General features: G+C 38.8%; 1 protein-coding gene across 1 annotated transcript; it reads left to right on the top strand.

Moving 5' to 3' along the window:
- The first annotated feature begins 5,201 nt into the window (after positions 1-5,201).
- On the top strand, positions 5,202-6,143 carry LOC116409593 (olfactory receptor 11A1-like). Its single transcript, XM_031898322.1, has one exon. It carries the CDS (start codon positions 5,202-5,204, stop codon positions 6,141-6,143), a length of 942 nt encoding a protein of 313 aa, XP_031754182.1.
- Positions 6,144-13,942: the final 7,799 nt, after the last annotated feature.

Here is a 13,942-nt window from a genome sequence, read left to right as displayed (position 1 = left end):
ACATGAATGGTGAGTAGCGATAAGAGGTTTTTTTTGCCAGGAATGGATTCGCAGTGAAATTCCACATTTCGTCATCGGTGAATTGTTTCGCGAAACTTCCGCAAGATTTTGCTGTGAAAATTTGCAGTCGCGTCAAAAAAGGCGTTGATGTATTAAAAAAAGGGCGCGGCCATATAAAAAAGGTGCGGTCAAACCAAAAAACGCAACAAAAAGGCACGGTCATGTAAAAAAAAGTTGCATGTGTCAAAAAAAGCACATAGTACTCACGTTTCACAGATTTTTCGGCATTTTTTTGCAGTTTCATTAATATTTCTACTAAGCAAAATGGCTGATTCGCTCATCACAACTGATGAGTCACACAAAGTTACAGAACATTTTGGCAGAAGTAATCCTACATGAACCAAAGTTTAGCCATTGAAAGTTTGTCCAAAAGTCCTAAAATTGTGATTTGCTGAGCTGATAATGATTGGGTCATAGTCACCATGGATTATGTTGAAAACAGAAATGACGTTCTTAAGATGGCCGTACACATACCAATAATATTGTTAGTCAGTTATATTGCCAGTGAGACTATTACACAACCCAGTTACTCACAGTAGGACTTGCCCCAGTGAGCATGGAATAGACTATATAAACCATGATGTTCATAGAGCTAATGTGCATCATCAGTGATGTTCCACCCATCTAACATCCATCTTCCATATTCTTCCAATATAGTTATTTTAGCTTCCATGTATTTTTGGAAGGTCTGCTGAATTGTTGAAGAATATAATGGAGTAAACTGTTTTTAAGAAAAAAAAAATTCCTGGCAGCTGTTTTTGTATTTATTTCTTAAGAATATTGACTGAATAAATACTAAGCAAAAAATCCTTTGAACCACGTTATTGGGAATGTAGATAAGTAGATTATGTTCTACTGGTCGCTTGTTGCTTGGATACTGCCCAAGGTCATGGTATTGCCTTTGAAAAGATAGAGGTAAGATCTCCGGGAATGGGGTTTACTTGCTTTTTAGAGATACAGATACACGTTCCTTGAAATTAAGAAATGTGTATCTGCTCCCATCCTCTGGAACGCTCTTCCCCGTCCCATTAGGCACTGCCAGACTCTTCAAGCCTTTAAACGGTCTCTTAAAACTAACCTTTTCACTCAAACCTATAACCTAAACCCTCAGAAATGAGATTATCCACTGAGCCCCCTAATCATACTCTCACTAACCAGTGGTTTTCACCTCTTACTCTGGCCTTACTGTCACTTTACACACCAACATGAACTCTAACACCATGCTAGTTACCCTGATAAAATTCACGAAACGGCAAGAAAATTTGCGAAACGGCGAAAAATTTGCAAAATGCATTTGTCGCACAATTTTTTTTGTCGCCCACAGCTATTTTGTTGCCCATGTCTTTTTTGTTGACCGCGCCCAATTTGACACGACCACACTGTTTTTTGACGCGCCTTTTTTACGTGACCGCTCCCAATCTGGTGCGCGACTACATTTTTTGACGCACCAAAAATGGGTGCGTTCACATCAAAATGGGTGCGGTCGCGTCAAAAAAGAAGCGGGCAACAAAGAAGTAGTGCGAGAAACACGTTTTTCTGATTTTTTGCCGTTTCGGGAATTTTCTTGTTGTTTCGCAAATTTTACAGCGAAACGGGACAGATTTGCTCATCACTAGCTGCAAACATATAACCACCTGAATGCACAATTCCAGAACTGATGGTATAACATCTCTTTTAACCATTTAACCATTGTCAAACATGGAGCCAATTTGAGCCCATTTCTAATTGCAATTAGAATCATTTTTTGGTGCAAAAAATTGTGAATTTTACTACTATCTCTAAGCCACAAATTGTGGATTTTTTGTTTTAAAAACTCAAAACTTCACCATCTTAAAGCTGTTGAGGTCACATAGAAGTCAATAGGAGCTGTCCTAGGCCATTTTGCTCCTCATTTGAAAGGTTTTTGTTTTATTCTTTCATTTGTAAGCGCCCAAACATTCTTACATAAATGTAAAACATTTTTGAGGTTTATGAGGCTTCTTTTAATGGGTTTTTTTTCCGTTCATGCTCTTTAAAAAAGGCTGTTAAAGCTAACCCCAAAAACCTGCCCGTGCAATATGCAAAAATCTGTTTTTGGCTGGAGTACTGGGACTTAAAAGATGTCTAAGGATTCCTAAGACTCCAAAGGTCAAAGTTGCAACCACAGTTTAATTCAACCTGAGTTGGGAGATTGATTTTTTTTTTCACTTTAACAAGACAATTTTAGAATTCCCCATGCAGCCACTCCAGCTCTCTTTTCCCCTTGAGCTTTATTACAGAATATAAAAGTGACAATGTTCAGAGCCTTTTTGTACATCGTCAGTGGTGTGCCGTTACTCCAACATTCGCCTTCTTCTCTTTTTTCAGCCCACTACGCTATTAAAGAACTTTAACATTAGCACTTATTCACAACTATTTGGTTCTTGTCCACATAACAATGTTAGGTTTGATTGTTGTTCAAGTTGGTCTTATGAATCGAATGCAGTTTCTTTTTTCTTCTTCTGTTCCCAGGATGAAATGTCACCCAACAAGCTCCATACGTTGTTGAGTTTATGGCTCTTTCCAAAAGCCAATGAACTACCAAAGGCCACCTGACTTTATGATCTAAAAGCACCTTTTCTATACCAAAACTATATCGAGGGTTGATTCAAAAGGAAAAATCTAATAAATCTAATTACATCAGGTGAACTGGCTTTATTGATACAGTTAATACATCGATATAATCAATGAATATAATATGGAGAGAATGATTAAAGAATGTTCGTTTAAATTCTATAGGTAGAACTTTTCATCTGACAAGAACATTTTCTGTTGGCATAAAAACTACTAGAAGATTCTAGAAGATGGAGTGAAGCCCACTGTATCTCATGTGACACATTAGACCTCTCATGTTTTATCAACTATGGAATAAATGTCTCCAGCAACCTGAGAAAGTGTTTGATTTCTCTTAATGTGAGGCTTTTCATGCCACAAACAAACTGAAAAACAAATATTGGACCAGAGGCCACAGAAATGGAGGTTCAACCACATCAGTCACTATGCAATGCCAACCATCGAATCGACCAGCCAATCATTATTGGTTCATTTTTGTGAGACCTAATATTTGGAAGTTAGTGCTGATATTTTATAATATTCAGACCTTAAGTTAACTCACCAGTAGAAGATTTTTCTTCACAGTTGAACTTCTAGATGGAATATTACAGTATAGGATAGACAAGTGCCATCTTAAAACTGAAACAAGGGAAGCCATCACGTAGATGAGATTTCTTCAAAAATTATTATTTGTCGGTGGCGTACCAGCAACACGTTTATGTTTGGGATTGGGTCATGGATCAAAAAGTTGTAAGTCACAGTCAAGACTGCAGGTGGGTGAAGTTCTTTTGAGAGATTTGATGCAAATAAAGTCTGGTTCATGAGCAATAGGTTTAATAGTGCAAAACCTCCCAGCTAAATAACAGAAAATGATACAGTCATTTTTAAACAGGGTACTGGAGGTTTTTGGTTTTCTGACAATACTTTTGGGGGGTTTGAAATATGTCTACTTGCCTGACACTTTTACTATTGATCAGGGGTTTCTTAAGAGAATTACAGTATAGGGGTGAAGGAAGTAGCTCTCTTTTCCATGGGTCATAGCTTTCCACTGACAGATCCTGCAGAGAGCTTGCACTTCGCAAAGTCTAGAGTTTCATTTCATCTAGGGCCAGGGATCCCCAAACTTTCTTACTTATGAGCCACAGTCAAATGTAAAAAGACTTGGAGAGCAACACAAGCACCATAAAAGTTCATGGAGGAGCCAAATAAGGGCTGTGATTGGCTATTTGGGAGCCTCTATGCACACTATCAGCTTACAGGGGCTTTATTTGGTAGGAAATCTTGTTTTTATTCAACCAAAAATTACTGCCATGCCAGGAATTCAAAAATAACTACCTGCTTTGGGGGCACTGAGAGCAACATCCAAGGGGTTGGTGAAAAAAATGTTGCCCCCGAGCCACGATCTAGGGGCTGAAATTCCCTCAGCATCTCTCATTTTAGAATGTATTAAAAGTAGTCAAATTCACCATAGTTGTCCTTTTTCCATTGACATGCTACATATATTTATTTGCCCCAAGCCAGGTTTACATACTTGGGTGGTCAAATTAATAAAGGCAATGAAAGAAAATAATGTCATAAGTACATAAAGCAACATACATGGGAAAAAACAGCTTTAGTCTGCATTGAAGTTGACCTTAGCATAGAAATATTGCAACTGGGAGCTCTACCCCTACACTGCAACTACTGGCATCTAAATGGCAAAAAAATAGCAAAACATGGCAACCATACGATAACCTTTTTGATGTGACCTTGACTTTTTTGACGCGACTGCAATTTTTTTATGCTACTGCAACTTTCCTCACTCTGCAAATTTTTTTCATGCCGAATTTTTGGAAAAATTCCACCAATGCCGAAATGTAGAATTTCGCAGTAAAACCATGAGTGCCGAAAAATTCCGCTCATCGCTAATCATATATATATTATAGAACTTACATTCCTGAGTCAATGATAGTCCAGGCGATCACATGGGGGATCACATGACAGTGACATCACAGATCTTCCTTTCCCCACTACAGACCACCATTCACCCTGGCACAACGGGGAACAAAGTGGGCCCTGGGCCTTGTGGGCCCTGTTGACCCAGTCCCACAAAATGCTCTCCTGCCCCACCCCATTGGCAGACACAAGTAAGAGCAACGTGGTGCATAGTTAGGAAGGTTTGTGACTAGGATGGGGGGGTCCCTGAAATTACAGCCCTAGTGAGTCCAAAACAACCCAGTCCGATACTGCTAATATACATTGAAAAGTACAGACATGAGCAGGACCTTCTACAGCCTGAGATGTTTCAGACGTCCCCACCCGTAATCATATACATGCCTGTATTATATAATATTAAGAACAGAGAGGAGGAAGTAGAAGGTAATGTATTATTTTTTCATCATTGTAACTGGATTTTCATCATCTTCTTTCTACTTTCTTAATTCCTGTCACATTGTTCTACAGGCTTATAAGGTCGGTTTATTATGAAGATTGATGGGTGCATTTCTTTTGCAAATAAATATCTACCAGAGGGTCCTTGCCCCAGGAGCCAACAATTTGCATAATAGCCAAAACCAACAACACCCAAAAAAATGATTATCCAGAACCTGACAGTTTCAGAATTCCACTTGGTGGCATTTCAGGACCTCCAGCAATTCAGGTTTATTTTCTTTGGTACCATTCTAATGCTCTACCTGGTGACTTTAACTGGAAACCTTATCATTATCTACCTGGTCTCCACAAGTCCACGTCTTAAGTCCCCAATGTATTTCTTTCTCTCGCAACTATCCTTGTGTGACATTCTCCTCACCACAAATATTGTCCCAAACTTGCTGAATAACGTATTGACAACAAGAGACACCATTTCAGTCGATAGCTGCCTGACTCAGTTTTATTTCTTCGGCGTCTCTATAGTTACAGAATGTTTACTACTCACTGTCATGTCTTTTGACCGATACATGGCCATTTGCAACCCACTTCACTACCATTCCATCATGAACTTTAAGCTTTGTCTGCACCTTGTTCTTTGGCCTTGGATAATAAGTTTTGTGTTGTCCCTGAACATAACACTTTTACTAAAACAGATTCATTTTTGCAGCAACAACGTCATTGACCATTTCTTCTGTGATTTTGCTCCCCTTGTTGAACTTTCTTGTTCAGACACCTCTTTAGTGGAAATGGAAGACTTGGTGATATGTTTAATTATAAGTTTCTTTCCATTTGCTTTCATTGTTTTGACTTATACACAGATAGTTTTTGCTATCATAAAGATACCCTCCACTAGTGGGAGACACAAAGCCTTCTCCACCTGTAGCTCTCATCTAACTGTGGTATCAATGTATTATGGAACAATAATAGCCATTTATGTGAGTCCATCTAGGGGATCATTGAAGGATATGACCAAACTCTTATCTTTGATTTACACAGTAATGACTCCATTATTTAATCCAGTCATTTACAGTCTTAGGAACCAGGAGATCCGGGATGCTCTGGGCAAAATAATTAAACCAAGGCTAAAGGGTTGCAGAACTTAAAGTATTCAAGAAAAATGTATTAAAAGGTAAGAGTATTGTCTGCAAAAACTGAAACGGTTCACAGGACGATATGACTATGAAGATTTTCATTCATCCAGGTCATGGTATATCTAGTATAAATAAATCTAAAGCAACTGGACTTGTTAAGTAATCATTGAAGACGTTTCACTCCTCATCCGAGCAGCGTCTTCAGTTCGAACTGACAAGTCAAGTTGCCTTAGATTTATTTATATCTAGATATGTTCACAGGACATTTAAGTGCCTGGAGAACTGATCTAGAAAGAAGGACCTTTTTGAGGAGCTTTCTGTCAAGTGTTTAAGAGGGCAATCATCATCAGTTCTTGATTACAGAAGCATCCTTGCCCTTGGGTAGCACCACCAAGAAGGACGTCTCATGGAGGGAGGCAAGACACCTCCACATAAGCAGTCTCTATAGACCTCCACAAGAATTGGGAGAGGTATTTAAACATTGTGTTAAGTTCAGTTTTGAGTCCATCTGGGTCTGGCGCTTTTTCAACCTCAGTTAATCTATTGCCTTCCTGACATGGTCCTCCAAAATGTCAACTACTAAGGGTGGAAGTTTTACAATAATAAGATCAAGCCCTGAGGTTCTTTCTTTACCTGTCCAGAGTCTTCCTCTTGAACAGGTCAGCATTGTAGGTGCAAACAGCCCCCACTTGATCCCACAAACTCTGGGAAACCTTCAAACCATCAGCTGACTTCTTTGCTAAAGCTTCCCTACAATTCCAGAAGGGATCTGGAGAATGAAATCTCTCAAAAGCAGCAACCTGTAGCAACTATTGTACACTGATGATTCCTGACCAAGAGTTTCTACTGGGAAACTTTGTTCCCCACCACCGAACCCAAAATCAAGGAACAGGTACTTCTTGTATTAATTTCCCTCTTGGATAACAGACAGTGTATGGAAGAAAGAGTGGCTTAGCCTCCTCCCACCTTAGTAACATGGGGGGAATTCACAAAAGTAAAGAAGGTCTTTTTATGGAGTAAACATTGTGTTCAAACTGGTGAAAATACAATTTTGTAGTCGCAAACAGAAATTCTTCAAAATTCCATCTCAACCACCACTTTGAGTTTTAGTACAGGTATGGGACCCGTTATCCAGAATGCTCGGGACTAAGGGTATTCTGGATAAGAGGTCTTTCCGTAATTTGGATCTCCTACCTTTTGTCTAATACCGAAATGCAGAAATTCACTGTGAATCCATTCATCACTATACTTCTGAGCTTTTCAATTGATCCGATGCCATCATGATCCCAACTAAGATATAATGACTCCTTATTGGAGGCAAAACAATCCTATTGGGGTTAAATAATGTTTAAATTATTTTTTAGTAGACTTAAGGCATGGAGATCCAAATTATGGAAAGATCCCTTATCCGGAAAGCCCTGGGCCCTTAGATTCTGGATAATAGGTCCTAAACCTGTACCTAATTTATGAATGACTGCATGGCTTATACACCAATGTGTTCAGATATCTGTCACTTTTTGAAAGGGGGGTTCTGACCAAATGTAGAACTTTACAGGGTTCGGCTTGAACCAACCATTATGAAAACCAGAGAACAAGGGCCTTTGGCAGAGGTTGGGATTAATTTGTTGGCCTCAACCTAGATAGTGATAGACTTTCTTTAGAGGGTGTTGTACCGTATCCATAGATGATACTATAACAATTAATTATTAATGAGTTATTTTAAATTTACTCATTATTTGGAGCTTGTGACCATCAGATAGATAATTATGTATCATCTCTAAAACAGGCTCCTCAAACTTTTCTAATTAATTAGCGTTTAGCTCCACTTCTCGGAGATATTTTTATTCCAATGTTAAGGTGCCCATACATGGCACGATTGTAGCTGCCGATATGGGTCCCTTAGACCAATTTGGCAGCTTATCGGGCCATGTAGGGGCAGCAACAACTGGCCTGCCCGACCGATATCTGGCCTGAAATCTGACAGATATCGATCAGGTGGGTTAAAAAATTCAGCCAGATCAGGGACCGAATCAGCTCGTTGATGCGGCCCCAGAACCGACTGCGTCCTTAACAGTCGTTATAATTAGATCGTTTGGCCCTGGGGATTAGCCTAAATTAGCCTTAATTCCCCCACTATCACCCACCCGTAGGTGGGGATATCGGGAGAAGATCCGCTCGCCTGGCAAGGTCGCCAAGAGAGCGGATCTTCTCCCGATATCCCCCCCCTACCATACATTACGTGTATGGCCACCTTTAGTCCAATCAATGAACAAATCTGTGAATTTGGAAGCTCATTTCAGAGGTGGGATTGCTGTAGATTTACCCCCTGGCAAGTCACACACGTTACTGACCATGATGACTTTGGAATAGAACATAGCTCAGATTTACGTTCATAATAAGCAGTGATGAGCAAATTTTTTCGCCAGGCATGGATCCGTAGCGAATTTCCAAAATTCACGGAGAACCGTTTCAAGTTGCGGACAAGTCAAACAAGTAGCGGTGGCGTCAAAATGGCAGTGGTTTTTTCAAAATAGGTGCAGGCGCTAGTGATGAATGAATCTGTCTCATTTCACTTTGCCATAAAATTCGAAAAATTTGTGAAACGCATTTGTTGTGTGATTTTTTTGTAGCCCACATTGATTTTGTCAACCATGTCTTTTTTTTTGTCATCTGTGCTTTTTTGACGCGGCCACACCCTTTTTTGACGTAACCGCGCCCAATTTGACGTGCAAAGAAATTTTTCGCCGCACAACTAATTTTTCCGTGGCAAGTTTTGACAGAAATTTCGCAAAACAATTCGCCAATGGTGAACTGCGGAAATTCGCTGCAAATCCATGCCTGGCAAAAAAATGTGCTCATCATTACCAGGCGCGTCAAAAAAGGTTGCACGTGATATCCACGTTTCTCGAATTTCTATCTATTTTTGAGAATTTTTCGGTGAAGCAAAATGGGACAGATTCGCATCACTAATAATAAACTTAATAATAATCTTCTTTAATCACTTCCTTACTAATCATAGAATGTATCCCTGCAAGCCACAAACTAGTGATGAGCAAATCTATCCCGTTTCGCCAAAAACTTCACGAATCTTTCAAAAGATTTGTGAAATGGTGAAAATGTTGCACGTCAAAAAAATATTTTACGCAAATTTTGCCGCGAATAATATCGCCCATCACTAACCTTAGCTTATCTAAGTGTGTGATGTCTCTTTATTGCCTTACGTCTATGAAGGCACTATATTTTTAAGTTAAAATAATAATAATAATAATTTTTTAAATTTAAAGCCACAGTGCGCCGTTTATTTTTGCTATGGATGATTTCTACTGGCACCAGATCTGGGGGTGCCCTTTTTTTTACATGTTACATGGGGTATTATGGCTGGTAAGCTCTCCCAATAATTTCTTTAGAGGCCGTATGTTTTGAATTACAATGTTAAATATGGGTTAGTATATTTTTATCTTTATATCTTATCAATACATCAGTAAAGATTGAATTGAGAACGGAAATATTTCTGCAATATTGCTTTAATCAATCGAATTAGTCTATTGATCCAATCGAATAGATAAGCCAACTAGAGGCATTGTGAAGTAACTACAGGCCTTTGTGCTCTACAAGTGCCTTCCCAATGAGGACTAAGGTATGTGATCTTGTGCCCCTTTGTGCCCCTCTTGCACTTACACCCCTCCCACTTACACCCCCGAGGTCATAAATGACCCCTAACCTGTTGCAATTCTAGCTTTATTCTTTGTTAAGCTTTAGATTTCTAGTTATCGTTATCGTGAGTCTAATGGGTCTCTGTGGCATTGTACATGTCTTAAGGGATCCACCAGCAAAAGTATAAAACTCTATACTAGCTGAACTGGTACCATATACTGAGACATGAGGGTTTACAGGTTCTGCTCAAGTGCTGCACTAAAGGGTAAGTTAGGGCTAAGAGGTACAGTTATTATTTCATAGCATACACCACTTGTTGCCTTCTTTATATGCCAAGTGTTACAGTATCATTGAACAGCACAAAGTGCAGAAATGTGTAGCCACCTTAGTTATAGAAACCAAACGGAAATCACACACTTTATTTTGCAGGGAATTGGTGGCCCTCTCTCAATAAAGGTGCCATTCTACTTGCTATTTCTCATGCTTTACATTATGACTCTGTGTGGGAACCTGCTCATCATTGGTTTGTTCCTGCAAAGCCACTATCTCCGCTCTCCTATGTACTTCTTCCTCAGCCATCTCTCCTTATGTGACATCTTGCTGTCAACAAGCGTTGTACCCAAGTTACTGAGTGCTTTACTGAAAGAAGGTGAAACCATAAGCTTCAGGGATTGTATCACTCAGTTTTTCGCCACCAGTTTAGCCACCGCGGCGGAATGTCATCTACTCACCGCGATGTCTTATGACTGATACCTGGCCATCTGTAACCCTCTACGCTACAACAGCATCATGAGCACCAAGCTTTGTGTCCTGTTAGTTTCATGGTCTTGGTTCCTTAGCTTGCTCTACTGTAGCATTGCCATTATTGAGATGTTAGACCTGGATTTCTGTGGATGTAATGTTCTTGACTCTATTTATTGTGATATTGCTCCTTTGCTTAAGATTTCCTGCAGAAATGCTTCCCACCTACAACTAACATGCCTCATTTTAGCTTCACCAGGAATTCTGTTCACTTTCTTATTTATCCTTTCCACCTACATCAAAATTTCCCTCACCATTCTAAGCATCTCATCCAGCACCGGGAAGCAGAAAGCCTTCTCTACCTGCTGCTCTCATCTTAGTGTTGTCTGCACGTATTTTGGGATATTGGTTGCTAAGTACACCGTGCCGTCTAATGGGCAGTCATTAATTATAAATAAAGCCATCTCTCTTTTGTACACATCAGTTACACCAGTACTCAACCCAATGATTTACAGTTTCAGAAACAAGGAGATCAGGGCAGCAATAATGAAATGGACCTCAATGAGGACAAGAAGCTGAGGCAGAGTGTTAACAAATTCCGAGGGATAGTTCCACCATTGAGTAAAATGAACCAAATCATAAATATCCCTCAGCCAGAAAAACTAAATGCTGAGAAGATTGTCTGTCTCCTTTCTACTCAGATGAGTTCCAACTTCATTACAAAACTTCCAGTCAGTAGACACATTTAGGTCATGTCAGTCTTGCTTCTATCAGTGAGCTAGTCCTCCTTTACTATTAGTTCTTCAACGACTAGTACCCATGTTAGATGCCTCCATGGCGTCCTAAGAACAAGTATTCATCTACTTTGAGTACTGGATGTAAATCTTGCATGACCTGAAATCATCTAGATGGCTAACTTAAAATGCACATCTTAAGGGATAGTTTCACCATTGATTAAAAGGAATCAAATCATAAATATCCCTCAGCCAAAAAAACTAAATGCTGAGAAGATTGACCGTCTCTTTTCTACTCAGATGAGTGCCAACTTCATTACAAAACTTCCAGTCAGTAGACACATTTAGGTCATGTCAGTCTTGCTTCTATCAGGGAGCTAGTCATCCTTTACTATTAGTTTTTCAAAGACTAGTACCCATGTTAGATGCCTCCATGGCATCCCAAGAACAAGTATTCATCTACTATGAGTACTGAATGTTAATCTTGCATGACCTGAAATCATCTAGATGGGTAACCTAAGATGCACAGCTTAAGGGATAGTTCCACCATTGAGTAAAATGAACCAAATCATAAATATCCCTCAGCCAGAAAAACTAAATGCTGAGAAGATTGGCCAACTCCTTTCTACTCAGATGAGTTCCAACTTCATTCTTAACTTCATCACGAAACTTTCAGTCAGTAGACACATTTAGGTCATGTCTGTCTTGCTTCTATCAGTGAGCTAGTCATCCTTTACTATTAGATTTTCAAAGACTAGTACCCGTGTTAGATGCCTCCATGACATCCCAAGAACAAGTATTCATCTACTTTGAGTACAGGATGTAAATCTTGCATGACCTGAAATCATCTAGATGGGTAACCTAAGATGCACATCTTAAGGAATAGTTCCACAATTGAGTAAAATAAACCAAATCATAAATATCCCTCAGCCAAAAAAAAAACCAAGCACTGAGAAGATTGGCCAACTCCTTTCTACTCAGATGAGTTCCAACTTCATTACAAAACTTTCAGTCAGTAGACACATTTAGGTCATGTCAGTCTTGCTTCTATCAGTGAGCTAGTCCTCCTTTACTATTAGTTCTTCAATGACTAGTACCCATGTTAGATGCCTCCATGACATCCCAAGAACAAATATTCATCTACTTTGAGTACTGAATGTAAATCTTGCATGACCTGAAATCATCTAGATGGGTAACTTAAGATGCACAGCTTAAGGGATAGTTCCACCAATGAGTAAAATGAACCAAATCATAAATATCCCTCAGCCAAAAAAAAAACTAAGCACTGAGAAGATTGGCCAACTCCTTTCTACTCAGATGAGTTCCAACTTCATTACAAAACTTTCAGTCAGTAGACACATTTAGGTCATGTCAGTCTTGCTTCTATCAGTGAGCTAGTCATCCTTTACTATTAGTTCTTCAGTGACTAGTACCCGTGTTAGATGCCTCCATGGCATCCCAAGAACAAGCATTCATCTACTTTGAGTACTGGATGTAAATCTTGCATGACCTGAAATCATCTAGATGGGTAACCTAAGATGCACATCTTAAGGGATAGTTCCACCATTGAGTAAAATGAACCAAATCATAAATATCCCTCAGCCAAAAAAAACAAACTACTAACTACTACTGTTATCAAGTTCACAAATTGTTCAAAAATTCCAAATTTTTAAGCCGAAAGTCTTGTTAAAACTTGAAAAACAGATGTTTGTTTTCATTAATCCTCTTTATTGCTCTTTATTTTCGTTAATTCTCTGTATTGCTCCGGCAGCCATTTTAGGAGCATTGGAGCTCATTCTTGGAAAAGTTCAAGGGGCACATTTACTAAGCAATTATGAGATAAAGTCGGATTTTTTTCTTACTTTTTTATAATTTCGAGATTTACAAGTGGGTTTTTACCAGAACTCGTTTTTTTCGTTATTATTCCCAGAACGATTCGAGTTTTTCGAAAAGAAAGAACTTTAAGGGAAGGGAAGAGAGCTTTGCCATTGGCTTCTACATTAATCTGGCGAATTTGGGTTTTTAGCCTTTAGATGCATAGTAAATCTCCGAAAAGTCACAGTTTTTTCTCTGCTATTTTTTTTTTTTTTAAATCTGAATCGAGTTTGAAATTAAAAATCAATGGTTAGTAAATGAGCCCCTTAATGTCTAATAATATGCTATATATTTACTATGAGTTTTATTCCAGGCAACACTCTGTGATACCTACTACATTCTTAAATCCAGAGGTGCCTGGGCCTCTCTTGTGATGTTGGAACAACAACTCTGAGCTAATTAATTTAATTGATACATTTTATTATTATTATTATTATTATTATTATTATTATTATTATTATTAAATGAAATAATTGATAAATACCAACTTTAGGAACACGGGTCAAAAATTTTCATTACGGTAATGATGCTTCATTGTTATTTGTATATGACAATAAAACTTGAACTTTATATATTACAAAACACCCTGCTTAGAGCCCAGAAGGAGATTTATTACTTCACCTGATCATTTTAATAATCTTGTTAATAAATACAATGTGCTAAATGCTTGTAAATAGTGATGGGCGAAATGTTTTGCCAGGCATGGATTCGCAGCGAATTTCCGTGTTTCACCATTGGCGGATTGTTTCACAAAACGGCTGAAAAAATTTGCAGCGGAAAAATTCGCTGTGTATCCAAAAATTGTCT

Source organism: Xenopus tropicalis, chromosome 3, assembly GCF_000004195.4.
Source record: "Xenopus tropicalis strain Nigerian chromosome 3, UCB_Xtro_10.0, whole genome shotgun sequence".
Taxonomy (NCBI): Eukaryota; Metazoa; Chordata; class Amphibia; order Anura; family Pipidae; genus Xenopus; species Xenopus tropicalis.
The sequence above is the reverse complement of the archived record's forward strand: the minus strand, read 5'-3'. Positions and strand labels throughout refer to the sequence as shown.

Excerpts from the sequence above, each read along its gene's own strand:
- LOC116409593 (XM_031898322.1), top strand. The coding sequence starts at position 5,202 with ATGATTATCCAGAACCTGACAGTTTCAGAATTCCACTTGGTGGCATTT.